Raw genomic sequence first — 24,217 nt, 5'->3', positions numbered from 1 at the left:
ACTTTGAAGTGGCATGCACAGTGAATAGCTGTGTCGACCCTGGATATGGACACAACACTCATCATTAGTCACGACAACACTGAGAGAGTGGAGGTAGAGCTTTTGTCAGTGCTTCATCGTCGTGTGTGAAGCTACAGATGTTTGGATGACTCACTGAGAGGAGCTCAGCTTTGCTGCTGGACTGAATTAAACTCATATGAGGCTTTCCTCTACTTATGAACCAGATGAGTCACACCTCGCAGACGCAGGGCTGCTTATAATCTGAAGGAAATTCGGGTTACAACCTTGCAGAGCTCGTGCAATTTTGCAGAAAAGAATGAAATCATGCTGGTGGGCTGCAGGTTTAACCACAAATCAGATGAGAAACGAGTGTAATTTACTTTATTTCTCCCCTTGAGGTCGCTGTCTCCCTCCTGCTCTTGTACCTGCAGCCTCCTGCTGTCCATCTCCATCTCCTTGAGAACCTCATCAGCTGAAGTCATCAGCCGCTCCACACTGGCTGTAATCTTATGTTTATGAAGGGGGGCATCAAGTGAAGCGAAAGAGCTTGAATTAGCCAGTATCAGTATGTTTTGTTTTTTATAGATATTTTGTTGACTTATGGCTACTTCTGAACAATGGGAGTGACGTAATCTCCAGTCTTTCATAAGACCATAAATTAATTATTTACTCATTATAAATATGGGAGGACTATCACCATGACTGGTGTAAATAGGGCGTACCCTTTCCCTACAGTCCAGTAGGCCTAAATATGCAAATAGGCTTGTATTTATAGACGGATACAATTATTATTGTATAATTCACACACTCATTTTTACAATGTAGCAAAGTGCAGTGGCGTTCTGACAAATAATCGATCGGTTCAGGATATTTCTGCTCTTTTCTTTTTTTTTTTCTTGTTTTTTTTGTCATGTAAAATCTGGACTGCAGCAACGCCTCACGACTTCTCTTTTTTTTTTCTTCTCCCACAATGCTGTGCGGTAGGGGTTGTCGTGTGTGCGCTGTTTATGGTGCTGAAGCTGCGCGTGCCTCGGAGGTTGCTACCATAGAAATCAACCCGAGCATCCTTCCGCCAGAGGACCAGAACAAGGAATCTGTTTTTTCCACCTTTGGGAAATTCAGGATGTGTCTGCCAGCCTCTCTAGCCTTATTTATCTCTTTATAACCGCACACATCTTTACGTTTATTTCCCATCTGGTCTTCAAGCACAAGCCACAAGCCAGACTCGTTTCCGAAGCCGTTTTCTTGGCTGTTTTTCAAGGCTCGTCGTCTCTCCGGTGCCGCCGCCTGCCCAGCCGTCTTTGCCGCTCCATCCCGCATCCTTTATGCACAGCACGCTGGTCCGGTCCTCCCCTACAAAACACACATTCGTGTCCGAGCACCATGGCCCGCTCCAGCCGTTTTCACTGAGAGACATGGATGCCAAACAGCACCCGATAAAGAGCCTAAAAAGCTACCCGGAGACCGGCGGCCGGAGTCTGGCAGCGGCCGCCGGAGGTGACGGCGGCGGTTATCGAGCCGCCTCGGCTGAAATGGACATGGAGGCGAAGATCCAGAAAGCCATCGACTTCAAGGCGGAGGGTCACCGCTGCTACAAGGAGAAGAAATTTCGGGAAGCGATCGGCAAGTATCACCGGGCCCTGCTGCAACTCAAAGGGGTGCATGTTGTCGACGGGACGACGGGCTCCGAGGTCAACCTGCTGAACCAAGCCGCGGCCAAGCTGACCGAGGAGCAGCGGAGAGCCGTGGAGAGCACCGAGATCGAATGCTACGACAGCCTGACAGGTGAGCAGCGAAAACACTTTGTGGTCTCAAGGCAGGTTTGCCGCTCACAGCATTGTTCGCTCCGGTTCATCGGGTTCACACCAGACAGCAGGCTGGTTATTTCTGCAGGAACTGAATCGGTCTTGTGCAGAGGACGGGTGAAATAACGTGAATGTTGTAATGCAGGGACAGATCATACTGTGGACCATGAGCCTACACGGAGGAATATGGTGGGGTTGTATGTACACTGTCCGACCAAATTAGTGTAGGACTAATGTGTCACAATTAAGTTAAGCAGCCCTATTGTCATTACATGTCAAATGGTTTGTGTGCCTTGTGTTTCTTTTCAGCACATTGCTGTTGCATACAGTAAAATAAAAGAGAATTAATAGATAAAGATGACAATAAATAAATTAAGTCACAGGATCAAATGTGTGTTGTGTCAAATGTTGGCTACGCAAAATGTAGACACATTTCACAAGGTCGGCCTGTGCTGAGAAGATGTCCCCGGGACCTTCCAACGGGTGATGTAAGGTTGTGTCTAATGGCACCAATTTGCAGTGACTTAACTGAGCTCTCGGGGAACCGATAAGGTGAACTCATTACTGGTTCTATCACTGTAATAATTGCTCTGCTTAGTACTCTCACTTGCTCATGTCATCCTTGCGTGCTACAATAGACTTATTAAAAGTTCAAACTTTTTGGTAAGCTTGCATGAGGACACTCCCAAACCTGCTGATTATATTTTTTCTATTTTCTCAGTTAAACATTTGGTCTGTGAAATGTCAGAAAATGTCAGTTAATCAGTCATCTGTCGTTTGCTTTCAGAGCCCAGACTGCTCAAGCTAGATTTGAGCTATTTCAGAAAGTATTCAGGAAGATTTATATATCTTGTAATTGCTTTATAGTGTTAATTTGAACATCAAAATTCAGTGTCAGGATGTAGCGCATCAAGAAACATCCACAATGTGGTTACCTGGACAAAAGAAAAGCTATAGTTCTGAATGTAATACCAAGCTTTCCTAAAAAAATGTAATTAAGACTCCAGCGTGTGGACATCCAGGAGCAGATGATGAATGGCGCACGCTGTGACATCACTACATATGTGGATGTTGTGACATGTTGTCACGTTGTTGTGTCTCGTCGCCGTCCCAGGAGCTGCCCACTCAGAATGCCGTGATGCATTGAAGGTCGCCTTGTTCTGCTCGGCGTTCAGGGCCTAGGAGGAGGCCACTGTGGCGTGAAAGAAAGATGGGGGGGGGTGGTAGAATGGAAGAAGTGGTAGATCTGGTGGAAATGACAGACTGAGAGAAAGGAAGTCAGAGAGAGAGAGAGAGGAATAGTGGAGAGCAGTGGAACAGAAGGGGAGTAGAGGGGGGAGGAAGAGACCGCTAGCACGCGACAGGGGACCATATTTACCATGGCAACCATTGCTGGGCCTTTTCCCTGTTGTTGTATTAATAAAGCTCACACCCTCCCCTAACTGCTGCCACAAACGGGGAGTGTGTGCACATGGGCGGCCATAACGGATCTGTTTTACTCTGATTAAGATATTAAGATGAATCTTTACATTCACGCTGCTGCTGATATGCGCAACCATTTCGATGACGGAAGCTGTCTGCTCCACAACACCAGAAATCACTCAAACTCCCCATAAAACCCACGATCTGCCCTGCCATGTTAGTCATAGCTTACCCTTGTGGCTGTCTTCACTCGAAACGCCACATGGGCTACTGTCGACAAATCCCACGAAAAAACCAAAACCAACAGTGTGATAGTCCGTCTCTCAGTGCTTTCCAAACCTTCTCCATTCTCTGTCTCATACCCAAGCTCACTGGTTTCTACTGAGGATCTAAATCTGCACACAAACACAAAGTTTCTTCTTTTTCAGTAATTTAGCAGGGCACAGCTGGGCCACATGTGATTAAGCGAACATTACTTTAGCAAGAAACAATCATGCATTTACTTGGGACTATTTTAAGCTGTGGATTAGTACATGTTTGCCGCTGTAGTGCATATTCACACCAGGAGGACATGGCATCTAATAGTTTCTGTATATGAATGAAACTCTGTGGCACAGAGCAATAAGATAAATCAGGAAATACACAACACGCTGGCAGGTTCAATTAACACTACAGCCTTATCTTTTAATACTCCACCCTGCAGCTGGACCACAACTCAGTATCCTCTCATCAATATCATCATCGTCTTTCATCACTTTCATATTGAGGTGTCTTCACAGCTCTTGTGTCCACATGAATGATAACAAGTAACTCTGCCTGCTTCTGTTACAAATGGAGAATCTTTCTTACTCAAAGACATCAACTTTTTTGATAATTAAAGAATTTGTTCTATAGAAAGTATTGATAGGCTCCCGCCCAACTCTGAACATCTTAGCACAGTGATACTCATTTCACAGATTTATTGAATGTTATGATAGGGCTAATTTGTTCAATCTTGGCTTTAGCGATTATGAGTAAAACAAAAAGGCAGTTGTTTTGGTGAGAGAGGTGACGGGTAGTGTTTATAAGGACAGAGGATAAGAAAGCCTGCTGTCATCCAGCTGCAGGGCTTTGTTGCGCGACTCCACCTGCTTACCCACAGTTCTGCTGGGCAGATGGTGGTCACTGTGGTTATGAGTGAGGAACTGCCGTTTGATTGGTCAGCCGTCTCTGGCTCTGACACATGATAGGAGGGCAACAACAGCACTCGCCCTGCATGTGAGAGCGACTGCGTGTCAGTGTGTGTGCGTGCGTAAGTATGTGTATGCGAATAGTGTTGTGTTTGCTTGTTTGTCTCAGCATTCACAGGCCTGAAGAACAGCAACTAAGTGTGTGTGTGTGTGTTTGTGTGCGTGTGTGTGGTGAGAGGAGGATTGCTTTCAGAGTTGATCGTCCACTGCTGACAGTGCTGATTTTGTTTAAGTGGTGTGTATTGGTGTGCATGTGCATTTGTTAGCTGATGTGTGTGTGTGTGTGTGTGTTTTCTTGTCTTTCTGACTTTGTTGTGATGGAGGTGAGCCTTTCCTTGCATCAGTGGGAAGTAATTACAGTGCATTTGCACTGGTACAGTTTTGAGGTATTTATACTTTACTTGAGTATTTCCATTTTGTGCTGCTTTATACCTCCAGTCAAGTCAGATTTCCCATCTATATAACATATGACAAGCTTCTGAAATGTGATGCATTGTGATGGATTAAAATACCCAACAGTTTATGACGCATCTATAATAATCCATGAACATTATTTGTAAAAATAACACTCAATGGCCATTTTCTGCTCTAAGTACCTTTACTTTTTAAAGATTAGTCTTTTATTAAACTATCTGATCGACAGATAAACAACCTTTTTAGTTAGTCAGCACTTTGATGCCACTTTAATGACAAATCCGCTCTGATTTTAGCACCTCAGCTGTGATTGTAAACAAGCACTTTAAACGCATCGCATTTGTCTCAAAGAGTCTGCAGATGGCATTTTTTTGCAACTTGTTTTTCTTCCACCTCTGGTTTCTTTTGTCAATCACAGCAACTTTTTGAAATGTTGATGAATGAGGAGCCTTCACTGAAAGCTGAGTGACTCTGCCACCAGAGCAGCACACTGATACAAAACACAAGATGGGAAGAATGTAAGAGGAGAAAATGTGAAAGAGCAGAGACAGAGACTAAATTTGTTTTCAGAAAAAGGAAATAATTCAGGACCCAAGAAAAACAAGTTACTGCAGATTATATGTTAGCAAGGAAGAGAAGACGACTTTTTAACATTATATAAGGGAGTAAATGTGGTTAAAGAGTAGAAAGAGATAAGTCTGTGCACCAACAGTATTGTCACCTGATTCTGTCAAACAGAGAGACGATGGGTGATGAATGTCCTATTTGCTGGCCTTGTTAAGGAGACACCCTGAGTCTGTGTGTCCCTGTAGGGCTGTATCTAAATGGGTTATACCACCACCACCATCGTCGGTGTGTGTCGCAGTTCACAGTGGTGCAACATGCTGGCCAGAGGCAGACTCCCTGCCTGCCTGCCTCAGTCATCCATCCACCCACCACAACCACACTGGGAGGCACATACAGAAATAACAGATGTGACTGCAGTTTGTTTGCTCTTTTTCCTGATATTGATCACGGAGGAGCAGCTAGTCTGTGCAGCACACAGGCAGACTTGATTCGACCAGTTTAGACTAGTAAGTAAGTTTTAATCAGCTCAAATGCACTGAGAACAAACGGTAAACGGACCACATTTATGCAGCACTTCTCCATCTTAGCGGACAAAGCCTTCTCGATCATTCAGCCGTTCACACACCGAAGGCGGCGGCCTTCCCATCAGGAGCAATTCACAGCTCAGTGTCTTGCTCAAGGACACTTTGACACACGGACGGCAGGATCCGGAGATCAAACCGTCAGCCCTGGAGTTAAAGGACGACTCGCTCTCCTTCCTGAGCCCCTGCCCAACCCTGAGGAGACAACAAAACAAAACAGGGATGGTGTGATCCTGTCGTGAGAGCGATCGCTCTGACTTTTCATTAACTCCTGCTCACTCTGATTTCTGCCTCAAATCTCCCTTTGTTCCTCCTGACTGGCTCAGTCTGTGAATGAGTCATAAGTCACAGCCTTAGGAGAGGCACAGAAGGAGGAGATGAGTGAAATAGTTTGTTTCGTAACACCAGCCACCTTTTTATTCAGCTGCTTGCCATGATGATGATGATGATGATCCAGCAATTTCCACCCACTCGCCACATTTAAAAGAAATTGTCAAAGGAATGAAAATAAAAATGCAAACAATTACTTTCTGCAAGAAACAAGAAAATGTGGCTTTCAGATTTTCCCTTGCTAGTGTGTTTATGTGCAGAAGCAGCTGTGAGGTTGGATAACCTGAGTAAGACATTTAATGAAGTGAGTGATGAAAAGCCAGTAAACCCACTGGTGCTTGTGGAGAACCAGTGTTGCACCTCATGCCACCTTATCTACAATAAATTAAAGTCAGTTATAATTTCCAGCTCACAAGGCAATTAAGTGTGTTAAACATAGGCACAAGCTGTGATTAGTATGGTGCAAGAACAAAACAACAGTCTGACTGATGGAAAAAGTCTGCAATTTGGTTCTGAGCAAACTTTCACCCAAATCAACGCTGTGAAACAGTAAATTTGGGGGCCATAAAACCTAAAGATGGACCTAAAAAATGGCTTAAATGCTCTTTCAAGCTGTGGTGAGCTGCAGTCAGGTGATAATTCAGGGTTCATTGCTGTGGACATGCTCTTTTACATTCAACATACTCATCTGAGCTATTGTTGATATAAAAATATGGATTAAAGCAGCTTGAATTAAAAAAAAAACAACGCTTAATTTTCGTCTGAAGACATTAGCATAAAATGACTTCATTGGATGGTTTAAAAGCACCACAATCGACTCGAACATATGACTGTGTTAACGTCTGGCATTAAAACCACCAACAAGTTGAAAGGTCACCTGTCAACACCTACAGGTACGTACAGACATGTTTAGCATGTTTGTTGACAAATCAGCCATCTGAACTGATTTGTGTATTGAGACCTGATCCAAGCGCATGTAAGCACCAGTAAATGCAAAGACCAGTGGATCATATGCCAGTATCCACATAACGTATCCAGATACAGATCACATGTTAATACCAGGTGAGCCTCCGGGACGTTTCACTGAGGCCATCAATGAACTTTTGAACCATGACATGCAATTACAGGCCTTACACTAAAGATTTAATGAGCCTTTTGGTGGCATCAACATCTGTTACTTGCTGGACCAAACATAAAAGCGCTGCCTTCATTATCAATCACAAGTCATGGAGCCGTAGTGCTATCACTGCACTTCCTCGGCAGCCTTGAAGGACTCACTATATCACAGCCTCAGAAGGGAGCCTGCCGGGGCTGCATCACAATAACGACTGTGATGTCCGACAGACGGGTTGATTTCGCCAGTCCACTCTGAACCGCTGCTAGTGAACAGCAAGGCTCGCTTACAAAGGCAGACCAGAACAGAAAACTCTTCCCTTTCATCTCCTGCCAGCTCCGTCACCAGGGGACGTGGTGTAGCGCATGAGATAAATGCAGATGAAGGGAGTGAGGACGAAAGGAGATGGGGAGAAGAAATTTTAGATTAAGGTTAAGACGAGGAGAAAGCAGGATTGTATAAGTAGTCGGGAGAGGAAAAGGACATGCCTGGTGCTTCGGAGAGAAGAAGTGCAATGTGCTCGTAGGAGGATGGAGGAGGGAAAGAGATGCCATGTGAGGGTGAGAAGGGACATGGAGGGGGAGGTTTGGTTGGTGTTTTTCCTCTCTCTGTGCATGTACGTCTGCCATTGGAGGGGTGGACAGAGCAGTGGAAGTGCCGTGTGCCAGGTCTGCAGATGGCATGGTATTACTGTCAGGGGTACGACTGGCACTCCCCCTACTGTACCACTCACACTGTACTCTAATCTACAAGGTTCTGAATTACCTCACAGCTGAGAGAGAGAGAGATTTGGGGGATGGGGGATGGGGGAAGGGGTGAGTCGGTAGTAAAGATGCAGAGGCTGAGTCGGGGGAGGAAGTAAAACCAAGGGAGCGGGAGAAACTGGACAGAACTCTTAAATATAATGGGATTATATGAGAGAGGAGGGAGGGTATGACTGGGAAGAGGTGGACAATGTTTGCCTCGATGACTTCAAAGTGATGAAGGGAGGGTTTTTAGAGCTGCATTTGTTTTTTTGTGTGTGTGTGATGGAGAGGACGCTGAGAAATGAAATCCAATTCAGACCAAACTGATTTATATCAGAGCCCTGACAGGCCCAGATGACTCCTGTCAAAAGAGTAAATAAGATTCAGTCATCTGTCAGGACGAAAAGGAAAGAGAAGGGACAGGCCAGGACTCAGAGGGGGAGACGGAGAGAGAGACAGAATACAAAGGCAACAAGCCAGTATGTTTCACATGCTTTTTGTCATATCTCTTCTTAACTGGTTTTGTCCTGTTAACATTCACTGAGCTTGTGCATTGTAATTATTCAGATTCCCATAAAGGACAGTACGTAATGAGAATACGAGTTAATGCAGTGAAGAATAAACAAACTGAGCAATGAGAAATGAACAAGACAAACAAGAGTCTACAGCCATAATAGCAGCTTTCTGCAGCTGTACTGAGGCACAGCAGTGCTTTGAGTTAAATGCTAACATTAGCAAGCTAACACGCACACAGTGACAATGCTAAGGTGCCACTGCTGAGCAGGAGCAATATTTACCATGTTCCCCATCTTGGTTTCATAATAGCACTTTCATAATGAGCACTAAACAGAAAGTACAGCTAAATGTCATAAATATATCCGGATATTTGATCATAAACCAAAGTACTGGTTGGACAGTAAAACTGAATATGAATTAAATGTGAAAATCATCAAATGCTGCTTGCAGCTTTATGGTGATACAATTCATGCTGTTTGAGACACAAATATCAGTAACAAAAATTCTGGCATAGATGAGAAGTCGGCATCACAGAAGTTATTGGGATTAGGGAAAAGGGAAAAATTAAGATTTGCATTAAAGTATCTATGGGAGAATTACATTTATCACATTGTGCTGACATCTCAGGGATTTATTAAAGCGCTTTTTTTGTTAGATCTCTGGATTATTTTGACAGTTGTGTGAAGTAATGAATAAACTGAAAGTGTCTGTCAGAGCTTTTTTTAGTCTGTGGTTGAAAATCATGACATCAGCTGAGAGGAAACTGAAACAGATGCCCTTTTCTAACACCCTTGGAGAGAGAGAGTGCAAGAGGAAGATAGAGAAATGCCGAAATATTCATCCTCTGTAAGCCATCAGTAATGAGAGTTTGCTGAAGCTATTTGTGCATATCTAACACCCCCTGCTCCAGCGGACTGTACAGAGTAAACCAATTGGCTGTTTATATTTATCCTCTGAGCTGCATGCTGATAAAAAGCCATGTTGGTCACTGTCTAAGCTTTCCCTTCTCAGCCTGCTCTGGCCTGACACTGAATGCTTCATTACATACACTGCCGGGGGTTGACAGTGAAAAGTCGTCAGTTGCAGAGAGATGTTAAGGATGTGTTTAGCCCGTTTCTCTGAACATGCTCTGAGGGTGATCCTCAGTGAAGCAGGTTTACCTGCACTTTCACTCCAGTGCTGTCAAATTAAAAAAGAATTAAATAAATTTAGCAGTTAAAATGAGAAACATAAAGCTCCTTATAATCAATGATTTTACATTCACGGCCCGCCAAAGGACTACAAGTAGTCGTTATCACTCCTCAGTTCTAAGGAGCTTTATGGCATCTTTCTGCACATTAGTAAAGCTTCCATCCATACGTAGAGCAAATTTTATCCTAATTTTCTAAAAAGTGGCAAAATAAAATGTAAACGAACGCATGCAGTGCATGTTTCTATTCTTTACTCTTGTAGGTATTAGGAACTGGGTGCAAGTGATGAACAGCTGGTGTCAAACATTGTCAAACGCAGCAAGATGAAGGCATAATTACAAGAGTGCCAGTGAAGGAGCCCCAGTAGCTCACCTGGTGGAGTACATACCATGTACTGAATCCCTTCACCATGTGATCACTCTCTCGCTCTCTCTCTCCAGCTGTCATTATCTAAATAAAGCTTATATGCTAAATAATAATCTTCGAAGAAAAAGAGCACCAGTCAAATCTCAAACAATACAAAATGGTGTGGAAAACATGTGGAAATATTGCATTTATGTTCGTTTTATGTATGAATTTTCCCTTCACACTGACCCGATGTTTCTGCCTGCCACCAGCTTTTGTCTCTCCAGTGACGTTACAAGACACATACACAAAGTCACATGATTCATGTATATCATGATTTATTCATTAAGTCTGAGTTTCAAACCACAATTTGTACCTCAACTTTCCCCACTCAGTCAAGCATAAAAACTTTTTTGTAAAATTTTAACTTTTTTATTTTTGAATTTCCACAGATGGTTAAACAAGTGGATGGAAACACACTTAATGGCTTGGTTTTACAGCCCACATTGTTATTGTTATTTGCTGCTGTAGGCTGCTTTTTTCAGCACTAAAAGCTCTTAAAACCCAACAGACTCTTAACTTTCCAGTCCAAATTAACAGACAGACACAATTAGTGACTGAATTAGCATTTAACAGCTAAAGACCCAGATATTCCCCTAAGGAGTTGATGAAGAGCTAAAGCAGAAAAAACAAGAGTAAATATTGGACTTACATTCATCAGGTGAAGACAAACACAACTCCAAGTAAATCTTGAGGTTACCAAGTGTCTGCTCGAAACAACAACTTCACAATATCAACTTACAAATTTATATTAACTACAGCTCTGCCGTCTTGGATGATGCAGATTGTTGGGAATAAGACCCATATTTTCTAACACTGGATTCTCTACTGTGAAGTGGCCACTCTCTGTACTCAACAGGCTGCCAACACATGGTTGTATCATTACCAGAAATGGTGAAAGCTCATGTTTTAGCCATTAATTTACTTCATGCACTTAGTGGAAAAGCTTTGCTACTTCACAGATTAAGGCTGACTCCATGAGAGTCTGAGCCAAACCATTTGGCAGTTTTCTCTGTTGACCTTTCCAAAGTCTCATCTATCTTGTGGACAGTATGATGCGCGGAGTATGTTTCTCACAGCGACTGTACACAGATTATCCAAACAAAATGCAGGAAGTGGTTCAAACTCAGCCTTAATACGACTTTACAATGTTTGACTTGAGTTGATAGAAACAATATGTCCGACGGCAGCAGAAGACAGTAGCTCGAGATCTGCTGAGCTGAATTCAAGAGTCTGTCCAGTGTCCACATGACATCCTCAATCAGATAATGGCCAGCTAAGGGCCACAAAATTATGTCAGGGAGTTTGACTGTGGTTATAACTTCAATAAAGCTCTTTTTATGTTTTATTAAACTGCACTTATCTTTTATTTGAATGTCTGTTTTCACTCATGAGAGTAAAAGTGATATAGAAAGTCCTGACCCTCATACACATAAGAATATAAAATAAGTACAGCAGTTGTAATGATTTAAATAAAATCATGACCCAACCTGAGCACCAAGGGCTTACAGTACAACCTCAGTCCTCGAAACTGCAATGTGCCATGGAGAACATTAAATGATTTAATCTTTGGTGAAGTCATAGAGAAGATAGCTTCCTCACTTGTATAAATATTTAAGTAGGTGACCATTAATCCTGAGTCAGCGACTATTTTAGGACAGCAGAACAATGTAGAAGGGTGAAAATGATAGCTTGAAGTCAAAGAAAGGCACAATCAAGACCTGGACCTTTGTGATGCTGAGGTTTGAGGATGTGTGGTAAATGTGCAGCAAATAGACGACTGAAGTAATCTTCATGTCTCTGGAAACAGCACACTGTATGAACGAAGTTAAAAATCTCCTTACTACAGACTCCACAGGAGGTGGACTAAGTTGATCTCGTTTTAAAAAGCACGCCCTCACCCCCCTTTGTTCACTGTAAGATCTAACAGAATAATCTGGCTACTCCCAGGATCAATGTTGCACTGTGGGTAATCCATGCAAATATGTTTGATGTACCAGCAGTTTCCCAGCATTACACACCGCGTCAGTGTCATGAGCAAATCAACATGCCAGCATGGGGTTTTTGCAGGAACTGCAAGACAAATGCTGTGAGGTTAACATTGAAACTTTAGGGATAAATGAGTGACAGAGTGAGATTTTAAAGTATTATTTTTGACATTTTGGGAAATGCATTTATTTGTGTTCTTGTCTAGAGTTAGAGAAAAAAAATGAAGCTACAGCTTGCAGCTAGTTAGCTTAGCTTGAATGGAAACATCTAGCATGACTTTTTCCAAGGACCAAGGTAAAACAATATGGCCGTATGCTAGCAGCAGCTCAATAGCCCCCCGAAGACAAACTGTTTTCTGTTTTTGTTTGTAATTTTTTATGTAGGTGGATTTCTTTTAGCTAGCTAGCTGGTTGGGAGCGCACACACATCATTAGCTGCCCTTGTTTCATGCTGTGTTAACGTATTTGGAGTAGTTCATTGACACTTGGCATAACTAAAAGTATATTACATTGTATTGCTCCTTTTTATAGTTGAATGTATTGTATTAGTGTTCCTATTGGATTTTACTGTAGCTGTCAGCAATGGTAGCCATTTTTCCCACTGCTAAACTGTATGTCGACAGTTCAGCAGTTCTTTACACCAACAAGGAGATGTCAGCATTTTCTGACTCAGAACCTAAACCAACCTTTACTGTAGGCACTGAAAGTAGTGACTGACTCACTTGTATGAGACTGAATATAGTCCTAAACGGTCGTAGACATGTTCCATAAGTTGTTGAAGCGTAGTGGTCATAAAAAAGTAGAAGTACACAGAGCCTATGTGTAGAGCCTCCAATGAGGAGATTTACATCACGCTGGCTCTCGTGGACCCTTGCACATTTGCAGGGTAATTTAGTATGAGTTTAATTTTGGCTTAAGCCTCCTTCCAGCACTCTACATTTACAGCTACCCCAGAGGAGCCTGTGGAGGCCTGAGAGATGCACACAATCAAACGAAAGCAATAACAGGGAGTGATTATCTGGGTTTTTTTTCCACACCATATGGAGCTGCGTTAGTCTTCCGCTACAGTGACACACAATCAAAGAGATCATCTGCACCACTTGTTTTAGGTGAAACGTTGCATGATGAAAAGATCAGCTTTTATAATAATAAATCACACTAATCATTATGTGTATTTCCTCCAAGGAGAAGGCTTTACTTATATCCCTTATGTTACATTTTGAGTGATAAAAGAGAGTAAAAATACTCATTTGCTGTATTATTTGAATGACAGCTGAATAAAAAAAACATCCTACTCACAACACATATGAAATGAAGAGTTCAAGATAACAAGCAGCACCTTCCCAGAAAATGAGCCACAAAAGAAGTGAAAAAAAGCAAAGAAAGATGGTAACGAACATGGTGGCTGATGGAAATGTCTTAAATGCTGTGTCATGTCAGCGCAGACAAGTCCTTGTTATAAAGAGAGCTGGGAACCGTTAAACTGTCCCTCTCAATAACAGAGAAAGGCATTCGCAAAACGCTTTGGGTGGAGCTATTCTTAGTGGGCCTGGAGAGACCGGCTACACTGTCCGAGAGCCATGACGTCAGCATGCTGGATGGGATTTTGCTCAGGGAATCTAACTGTGAGGATTTCATGATGGTGACTATGCACGGTTCATTTGTCTCTGTAAATAAATCTGTTGAAAGAGCATGACATTCGTAAAGGAGAGACATTGAAAGGTGCTCCGGGTGGGGGGGCAACAGCGACACATGGCACACTCATGGAAGCAATGAAGGACGAGGGTCAAAGATGGAGGGATGAGTGAGGAAATGAGGACTGTGTGTCTGTATGAGAGCATGAGTGAGAGTGATGGGTCTCTCCATCTGCCATTATCTTCCCGGAGAACTAATTACAAGGTGATGGACAGCAGACTAATCACCAGGGCCACGAGTGGCTTTAAATTAGCCGGACTGTGGTGTGATGGAGAGGGGACAGGAGGTGACGGGAGAGAGGAGGGGACATGGGTCTAGAGGGAAGATGAGGTGATGTAGAGAAAGAGGAGTTAAAACGAGAGACGAGGAGGAGAAATGTAAAAGACAAGCTTCACTTCTACTGCTCGCTCTGTCTGCTTCCTCCCTCATTTGTTCATCTGTCTCCTCTTGTCCTCAGTAGCTTTCAAACAGAAATTCTGTCGTTATTTTCCCTCGGCTGTGTCTGGATTTTGTTCAGTCAGTGCTGCCTCTGTCTCTGTCCTCCCTTGCCCCCTGTCTCTCTTGTCTTATTTTCTGCCTTTGTCTCACTCTCTCCCGCTTTCTATTTATCTCTGTCCTCTGTTCCTCTCAGGCTTTGGCACATTGTCATCTAAATGAGAGCGAGTGCTGGATGTTTTTTTCAGACATGATGCTTCAGGCAAACCAGTGGGGTTCCTGAGCATGTGTTAACCACTCCCACTCACCGCACCTCTCGTTCGACATTCAAGCAACAGAGACACGTGAACGCACACGCACACTGTCACACTTCACAGCTGATTTGCATATGTTTTTTGGGTTTTTTTTGCTGGGTTTTAGACATTCACATATATAACATTTTTTGTTTCATTTATTTCCAGTTTCCTGGGTTTTGTCTGTTTCTGGTGTCTGCAGCATTCGGAGAGTTCCTCGGGAACACAGACAGTCACACTCATGGCACTGACAGTAAATGGATGCACACTTGTCCCTGTCCTCACATCAAGTCCCTTATTAAGACAAATCTATCTTGTCTGCACCGCTAATTTCCTTCATGCCGTCACATCTCATTATCCCCCCTGCACCTCCTCTCAACTCACATGCAGTAATAAAAAGCTGTGTGAACATGGCATTTTTAATCATAACAAAAAAATCTGTCAGCCTTGTCTGATATGCTGTTGATGTCAGATGAGGAATTGCCTTTTATAGAGAGGTCAAAGTTCAGGGTCAGCTAAGCAGTCCTGGAGCTGGCAGGTTTCAGGATCGTCCTCACAAACATCGTGGATGTAATGACCTGTGTTCGTCTAATTCCAGTAATTCAAAACCTTTTTGATTTGAGATTATGTCTGCAGAAAATTGTAAGTAATCGTTTCTGCTCAACAATGTGCACTGGAGACCCTTTGTCATCAGTCTGCCGGTCGGCTGCACCGCCAAGACAAGAATGTCAATAGTGGACAATTCTGCAAAAACTCTGGATAACATCAGATGCCAACACTTTCAACAACATCAGCACATGTCAACTGCGGTTTGGTTAAGGTGAGGGAAAACACTGTGCACAAACACAGCAAATAGAATATGGCGCCGGATGTAAATCATGAGGTTCAGAATCGTCTAACATGGACCTAATTTTACACAGCTGGTTAGAGAAATTAGAAGAGACGATGTGTGTTTTAGTGTTTTTCTCTCACTGATCATTTCACATCCTCTTTGATTTCTCTTACACTCTTTCAAGGGAGTCCAAACCTCCACGTTTGGGATTGCTGTCCAATCACGCTTTTGTTAACGATAAATCCTATGACTTGGCTGCGCCCTCTTAGCTCACTTGGTAGAGCGTGCACCACATCCTTATGCCACAGCGGCCGGGTTCAAGCCTGGCCTGCGTCCTTTCTGTCAGTGACTGGGACACACTGGCTCCAGTGCTGCTGTTTTACTGTCTTTATGAGGCCTCTGTCTGTCTGGGTCCTTGTGCAGCCCGCTCCAATGATCGTGTCATTATCACACCCTTAATGCATCTCACCACACTCTACATTTCCTCTAGCACGCCATCCGTCTGACTAATGGGCCAGAAGGGTGCGGCCGGCCAGTCATCACTCGTCCACACCGCTTTTGTGTGCGTATTTGTACAGTCAGGTGTCTTTCTAACCATTATTTGCATCTGTTTGTGCTTCTGTTATGTCCAAATCTCATTCATTTGCAGTCCCCTGTATTGCTGTGTGTGTGTTTGTGCTTTTTGACCATGTCATTGGTATCTATGTGCGTGTGTGTGTTATCTGGCCTGCATAAGTTTGTATGTGAGTGCCACTGAACTCTGTAACTGCGTCAGCCATTAGGCCATTATGGACAGTAACCGAATCCTCTGAAAGCCCAGCTCTCATCCACCGCTGGAGGGAGGTGATGGATGGGCGTGTAGAGGGATGAGAGCAGTCATGTCGTAGCTGGGCGGTTGTAAAAACAAATAGGGGAGTGGAGTCTGTATAGAGGTGTGCAGGAGAGGTAGAGGGCATCTGAGGTGATCCCCAATGTACCGGGTTGAGCAGACTTATGGTCACAGAAGACGGGAAACGTCTTCGACCTTGCTGCTCTTCTTCTGGGCTGAGTCACGAGCTAAAGAATAAGAGGATTGTCAGGCTCGCTTGTTCCTCTAACTATTAGGGTGTGTGTGTGTGTGTGTGTGTGTGTACATCTGTCTAATAACTGCTTTCAAGCAAGAAAAGCAACTTAAAGAGCTTGACAGGAGGAAACAGCCAAAAACACTGTGTAGTGTTCTCACCACAACATGCTGCACTAGAGACTCTTGGACATGTCCTGTGGTAACAGACTTTTTTTTTTTTGTTACATTTTAACATGTCATGGTAGCATGGCTGAATTCCATTTAGCTGCTCAGTCTCAGGGTCACGGTGCTGTGCATGCTGGCTCGCAGTCACATCAAATATGTTTTTTTATTAGTTTCATTTCATCACTGGAACACGAGAAACATGACTATTGATATTCCTGTATACACGATCAGAACAGTGTGTGGGTTTCTGATGCAGGTGTGTTTTTTTTATCTATACAGACTGAAGTCAACAGTTGATAGGGAGCATATTCTGGTTCCTGGGTCGCTGAAATAGGATAAAAAACAACGGTGACGATACAACCTATGCTAATCATTACTACTAATCATACTTGTGTTTTGCTGACTAACTACTAAGATGAGTGGATGGCGGAGAATTCTCAGAAACACAGACTTACAGTATCACTGTTTCTAAAATCTCCAGGTCTTTCGGTGTTTAAATAGGCAGCACAAAACCTGAACGCTTCAACAACCCGATCATGTTACTGCGAAACATTTGTGTTTTATTTACAAGTCAAAAACAGCTGCTGTGCCCAGGGAAGTTATACATGAAGAAGTGCCTGGAATTATTCAACTTTCAATGTGAATTTTATAAATTTGGGGTGAATGCCAAGAGAAGTGATGGGTTAAAGGGGTTGGTGTCACTTGAGAATATTTGTAATTATGGATTCCAAAAAAAGTATTCCAAAAATTGTAACAGATTCCATGTTACAAAACAAAACAAATTTTAAATGTCATACATTTAATTGTAATCCTAATAAAATCCATCCCTCCGCCCTGTTTTAATTGATGTGAAAGAGCAAAGTTCATATCTACATCAGTGAGGCTTCAGGCAAGTGACTCACACACACACACACATAGAGCAGCACACACACACTGTACCGCCTCGCATCTTCCAGACACTCATGCAACTCCCAGCCATTAAATACCAAAACATATTGATTGTTATCGAGTTATTCCGTACCCTGATGTCCATGGTGAATTATTTAGTGTTTTGTACTTGCGTTGTTGATGGGCCGAACTTTGTGCAGCGTGTCTCTGAGGCGCAGGGGGGAGGTTGCAGGTGGACGACCACTAACTGCTTTTAACAACACCCCACACACACACACACACCCTCACCCTCGACTCTCCCACAGGTCTCACCTCTTCTCTACTTTGCCACCCTCATCCTCCCCGCATCTAAACCTCCTCCTACTATTACTACTGCAGCCACTCACCTCATCCCTGCCCCCCCCCCTCTCTCTCTCTCTCTCCCTCCCTCTGTCTCTCACTCTTGACTCACCCTGCCTCCCAGCTAATAGTGCCTGACTCATGTTATTCACAAAGTTGTCAAGGGCAGACTCAGAAGAGAGAGGGAGGTTTAAGAAGGAGTCAGAGAAGGGAGGGAAAGGGTGGGATGGGTGTACGGGAGGAGAGAGTGGAAGTACACAGAGAGATAAAAGAAAATGATTTCTGCTCTATCATCAGATAGTTTAAGACACTGATGGAAAAGGGAAGAAATGAAGGGAGAAGTGAAGCAAAACCTCCAGTGTTTGTGATCACCAGAGGGTTAGTGTTTGAGTGAGCTGATATCTGAGCCATCAGCAGGCGTTTAAAAGCTTTAGTGGACTAAAAGCTCTGTGGGTCTTTGCTAATGAAGTTATTTCGACCTTAGCTGATCTCGGAGCTGCTGCGAATCGCTACAGCGAATCGCTACTGCGAAGTGGTGCTGCAGTCATCTGTAGGAAGACATCTGCACTTTGTGGCCTCTTTCAGTTAGCAAAGTGCCAGCTGGTTCAGTTTTAGATCTCCTGACCTCAGTTCTGTACTTCACCGCTCACATCACATCCCAAAGGATTTCTGCGGTATCTGGCGCTCACTTGATCTCTGCATAGTGCCCTTCTTTTCCTCATCTCTCCTGCTTCCCTCGCTGCTTACAACACCTCTGCTAAGTCAGGGGAATAAGACTTAAGCATCCTCACAGTATTCACTCCACCATCCCCAAGCTGAGTTTTCTGCCATTGCTCTATTTTGCATGGCGAGCTCAAAAGCAGCATGTAGAGAAATTACTCTACTGCCCCGGGGCTCAAACTGCTTTGCACGACGCTTTGTGTCTTCTCCACACTGCGAGACATTAGTATCAGCTATTTATAGTCAGCTCACTGGCATCCTGAGGAAGTTCTGTGGAGGCCAGTTTTAACTGTGGCGCTATTAAAAGACACAAAGGGAGATATCAGCAAAATATATACCCATCTTTGTTTCACATCATGTTGTTTAAAGTTCACTAAAAGAGACTCGAGGTGTTTCTGTGCACAAAATCGCTACCACAATTAACTTACAACCTAAATAGCTAACTTATTTACAAACCACTATCTTGTTCCCTCTTTTCGCAGCGTGTCTGTTGCAGTCAGAGCTGGTAAACTACGAGAGAGTGAAGGAGTACTGTCTGAAAGTGCTGAGCCACCAGAGAGACCACTTCAAGGCCATGTACCGAGCCGGCATCGCCTTCTATCACCTGGGTGACTACGAATGTGCCCTTCGCTACCTGCGTGATGCCAAGAACCGTGAACCCACAGGTGAGTATGATCGCTTACACTCACAATGACAAACAGAGGTAGATTAGTGATCTCTTTAGTTTATTGAGGTTTTGATATTTTACTGCAAGTTGAATTTTAAGCTGATTTATGCAACACAAACTTAATAAAAACACTGTTTATGATGTCTGTAGGGACTTTGATTAGCTGTATTTAAACATAATGTTGTAAGTGTTCAATACCCGAGCTACAAAATAGTGAATATCTTTCCATAGGCACCATTGAAGACAATGACATTTTTTTTTATTGCCATTGATTTTTTTTGTGATTTGATTCCTTTTTTATGTTTGGCATGATGTAGACATTATGCAATAAAAAAGAAATCGGGTGAAAATTTGATGAACAGACAAACCAAATAATACATAGCAGTAAATGTAAGTTTTAGGATTTCCCAACAAGATTTTTATTCCTCAGTGTCGAGACGGCTTTGAAACCATTTATGATGTGCAAGCTGCGTTAAAGTTTTAATGAAAAAGTCAATGGAATAAATAAAAGATGAAGAGTAAAATATCTAAGTTAGTAGATCTCAAAGACCCTCTTTTTGTTTTGTGGCCAAACTGAGAGTGGTGAGAAGTGTTTCCCAACCTCAGTACTTAGCCCTGCGCTCCTGTGAAAGCCCTAGTTATGTTTATATTCATTCAACATTTAAAATTCGTTGCGTGTTTCCTTGAAACCTAATAAATTTTCATCCAATAACACATGTGTAAAGTGGGTTTTTGGAATAACTTAAAACCTACATTGTTTACATCCCTTGGAGTCTTCTTCATTTTCCTGCCTTTGTTGTAGTAGTAGTACGCAGTAGTAAGAAGTAAAAGCATGGTGCCGCTGGCAGAGATGGTCGCCACAAGGTATTAAAAGTAACATAATGTAGTACCTGTCAGGTCCACTTGAGATTTTTATTGTCATGTTCTCCAAGGAGCCACGAACACCAGAGCCAACAAGCTTCAGATAAACAAACAGAGGAAGCTCGGTTATTAATATCAGAGTGTGTGTGTCCATGCAGGCCGTTTGCTCTGCATGTTCTGACTGCAAAGCTTCATGGGCTGAGTGGCTGATTCCCAGTTGGAAACATGAAGCATTGAGCCTTGTGCCTTTACCTTTTTTTGCCCCAAAATTTCTTCAGTGTTTTTGTTTAGGATACATTTTTGTAAGATCACGATCAAGTTCACTCTCTGTTAGATATTTTCTGAAATGCCAGCGGAGAAAATAAATCACACACTTCTACTTCTGGAAACCTGGCACTCATGTTATAACCAAAGTACGATATGAAAGAAACTGTATTTCACTGCATCAGTTCACACTTGTCTCTCCATCGCAGACACCAACGTGCTGCGGTACATCCAGCTGACAGAGATGAAGATGAGCAAGAGTGGACAGCGGGAACGAGAGAGCGGCAAAGAGACCCAGGGCTAACCCTTCGACCCTTTCACCCTCCTGGCCCCTCGACCTTCGACCCGACGAGCAGTCCTAACATCGACCCTCCCTCTCCAAACCTCCTCTGGCGACTCCTGACAGCAGCACAGCCCACAGACAGAAGAGACAGACCCAATCACCCGGGGACACATATCAAACGCTGTCTGCAAACCAACCTCCTTTTTCCATCTCTTCCCTCTTATTCTCTCCCTTTTCTCCCTCAGGTGCTGTGGTTCCTCTCCCTAGACGCAGACAGTCGAGCAAACATGGAAAAAAAAAACTACAAAAAACAAGGAAAATTCTGTATTATACTCATATGAAACAGTCAATGTGGTGGAATGAAAAAGGAGCTTCAAAACATACATATGAAAAATGGACATTTGCGTGGTTTAGTAAATGTTTTAAAAACATAAAATGCATTTTGTTTCTGCTCTCTTGCTCTTTTTCTCTCTGCCTTCTTCCTCTCTGGCTTATTTTGAACTCTTGAGGAGAATATCAGGAGGCTGGGAAGCTTGACCACACCGGGAGGAGGGCGAGTGTGTATGTGTGTGCGTGTGTGTGTGTGACACATATCAAGACTATAGCCCCATTTGATTGTACATCCTACCCCAACAGGGCTCGTTCAGACCCCTTACCCAGACTATGGGACAGAATAGCACGAGAAATCTTTCATCAAGTAGAGAAAAAAGCCGAATATATCGCTCTTCTGTCTCACTTTTCTTTTTTTTTTTTCAATTCAAGGGCTAATTCAAGTATTTGTAATCTGTTACTAGGGTTTTAAATTTGCTTTTGGTGTTCATCTTTCTCAGTAGTGATTAATCGGTTGTTGATAGCAACCGTGTGCGCAGCAAACACGACAAATTTCTCTAGCGGTTCTTGCTGTTTTCAGGTGTGCTGTTGTGGAAGCTGGTGTGTCCTGAAGCTGTTGTCTAAAGCCCCTCCTGGGTCGTGTGTCACTGTCGATGTTGTTGAGACTGTCGAAGCCCCTCCCTCTGCCCCTTCCTGTTCTCCCGATAATGATGTCACAACGGAAAATAGCCAATGGGATCGGAGTACCATCAACCGTCGTTGGCTAGATGGAGATCCACTTTAAAGTTTCACAGTGGGAAACACTTTAAAATCTCTAAACCGAGGTCCAACCTTTTATCGGTAATGCTGAAGCTTCCCAGACATCGATAACACACAGAGGAGACTCTGGGCGGCATTAGTGCAGGGAAAACAACCACCCACAGCTGTCCTGGAGCACTCAGCGTTAGTGCACTTCAACAAGAGTGTGCCATTTGAGATTTCCTCCTCTTTCTGTTTATCTGCGTTTGAAAATAGTTCCAAACGTAGAACCGCGGGGACAGATAATACAGCATTACAGTTAGACAACGGTGTGGTTAGTGTATATCCACGGCTAGCTGTCAAAAGACACATAGAAAATTTGCCACAGCTTCTCTTGTGACTTGTGAAGCCGAATCATTGATAAATATTGCTTTTATGATAGCTTTGCCACAGGCTTAAATCTGCCTGCCCTGTTCTGCAGAAGGTTGGATTGACGATGTGTGAAAGCATGACCCGAATTTCCCTCGTCTCCAATGCCGTGAAACTCTTTCCCGTGTGCAAGCATACCTCCCGCATGTAACGTGCAACTCCAGAGAGTTCCTTCAGATGTACGAGATAGGGATTATATCTGCTCCGTTGCTTTCTGCCATGGCATGCTGCCACACTGTTTGCTCATACCTCTATTTTACCCATTCTGTCCTTAAACACAGAAGGTGGTGACAGACTGTGATCACAGCAGTAGACCAAGTATCAAATACATGTGCAAGAAAATAAATTAGGGTCACCTTCTGCCAAGGTGAAAGATAAGATTCAACTGCTTAAAAGAATTTAAAAAAAAAAAGAAATGGGTGGAAGAAGAAATCAAAGAAAGATGCTGTAAAAGATTTACCCTACGTATTTTTTTCAGTGACCTGCCAGGGGGTATAGGGACCTAAGTGTGTCAATGGGACTCTGGAGAGATGGCACCATGCGTTGAGGAGACCGGCATGATGCAGAGAGGTTCCAGTGGGGGGAGAAGTAGGCCATCATCAGCCCCAGCAAAGCAGCTGCAGCTCCAAGTCACTTCAGCAGCAGAGACACAAGATTACAAATAGAAAAGTTTAGCACTGGCTGATTTATCATCACATGGCTGAACATCCGTGGACACATGAGTGTTAAACTCATATATGATCGGCATCATGTTTCCAAACTTCAGGCACACACATCTGCCACAATCTTTCCTGAGAGGGCTTTCCGTGAGGTTTCTGAATCTGGCTGCAGAGATTTGCTACCATCCAGTCTGTTTTGGCCATTCAGTGCACATGATGTGAGATAGTACTAGTAGTATCCCATTCTTACTGGCTGTGTTGCATGAACGCGGTAACGTTCTCTTAAAGGATGAGTTCAACATTTACATAGCACACACCCACTTATCAGCACCTCTAAAGCTCGCTAATTTACACGTCATGTCTATGTAAAAAGCCGCCGTGGTGAACTATTTCTTTAAATTGTCTTACTTGTTGCCGCCACTTGTTTGACCAAATTCACATTATTAAGAATTTTCTCAGAAACCAAATCACTGGTGTAAAGCACCAATTATGCCACACAAAATAATGTGAGATTCTCAAACATTTGACTTTGTCAGGACCAGACGCAGACGGGGGGCTTAGCACAAGATTCTGGACCCTGAACTCAGGCATTTTCCTATGGGCCCCTCCCCAAAGCCACAGCTGGTATTCTTACCAGCCCTCCTTTCATGAGGGCCCTGTCCCCTTTCCACCCGCAGTCTAACACCCCAGGATGCAGGAGCCTTCCTCGCTCTTGATGTGCCTCTGTACTCTCTTCTTCTCTCTTCCCCTGGTATCCCAGAGGAGATAAATCAACAAAACAACAGTGAGGTTTGGCACCTGCGAAGCTCGGTCTCCATGGCTGCCAGGGCTGAGTCTACTCACCCACGAGCCCCTCGGGGATAGGTCTCCTCCCATGGTCCCTCTCTCCATGGCACCAGTCCGCCATCTTGTTTTTGTGTCTCTGTGCTATGTCATTCTAGCGCCTCATGTGCTATGACCGTCTTGGGGATAACTAGCTGCACACGAAACGGGTTCATTTCTGGCTCATCGGCTCTTGATTAATGGCAGAGCTGACTCCGAGGTCGTTATTGTGAGCGTAATCCGACAACACAACGTCTGTGCAAAAAAAAGAGAAACTTGATCTCTACATCAGTGTAGCTTTGAAAACAAACAACAAAAAGCACAACAACAACAAAAAAGAGATGGAGAAGTCAAACTACTGGCTGTGTTGTTTTATTTTTGCTCTTTTGCTTTGATGTCATTTGAGGTAAATGTTTGTCAAATGTCA

At 43.5% G+C, this 24,217-nt stretch overlaps 1 protein-coding gene across 1 annotated transcript; it reads left to right on the top strand.

Moving 5' to 3' along the window:
* The first annotated feature begins 901 nt into the window (after positions 1-901).
* Positions 902-21,242, top strand: ttc9b (tetratricopeptide repeat domain 9B). Its single transcript, XM_046390182.1, has 3 exons — positions 902-1,785; positions 19,220-19,402; positions 20,739-21,242. The coding sequence occupies exons 1-3, from the start codon at positions 1,326-1,328 to the stop codon at positions 20,831-20,833; spliced, it is 738 nt and encodes a 245-aa protein (XP_046246138.1). The 5' UTR covers positions 902-1,325; the 3' UTR covers positions 20,834-21,242.
* The last annotated feature ends 2,975 nt before the right edge of the window (positions 21,243-24,217 follow it).

The sequence above is a fragment of the Scatophagus argus genome, chromosome 5 (genome assembly GCF_020382885.2).
Source record: "Scatophagus argus isolate fScaArg1 chromosome 5, fScaArg1.pri, whole genome shotgun sequence".
Lineage (NCBI taxonomy): Eukaryota > Metazoa > Chordata > Actinopteri > Scatophagidae > Scatophagus > Scatophagus argus.
This window is presented reverse-complemented; position numbering and strand designations above follow the sequence as displayed.

Coding starts and splice junctions, on each gene's coding strand:
- ttc9b (XM_046390182.1), top strand. CDS start 1,326: ATGCACAGCACGCTGGTCCGGTCCTCCCCTACAAAACACACATTCGTG. Junction 1,786..19,219: donor ATGCTACGACAGCCTGACAG/GTGAGCAGCGAA, acceptor CTCTTTTCGCAG/CGTGTCTGTTGCAGTCAGAG. Junction 19,403..20,738: donor CAAGAACCGTGAACCCACAG/GTGAGTATGATC, acceptor TCTCCATCGCAG/ACACCAACGTGCTGCGGTAC.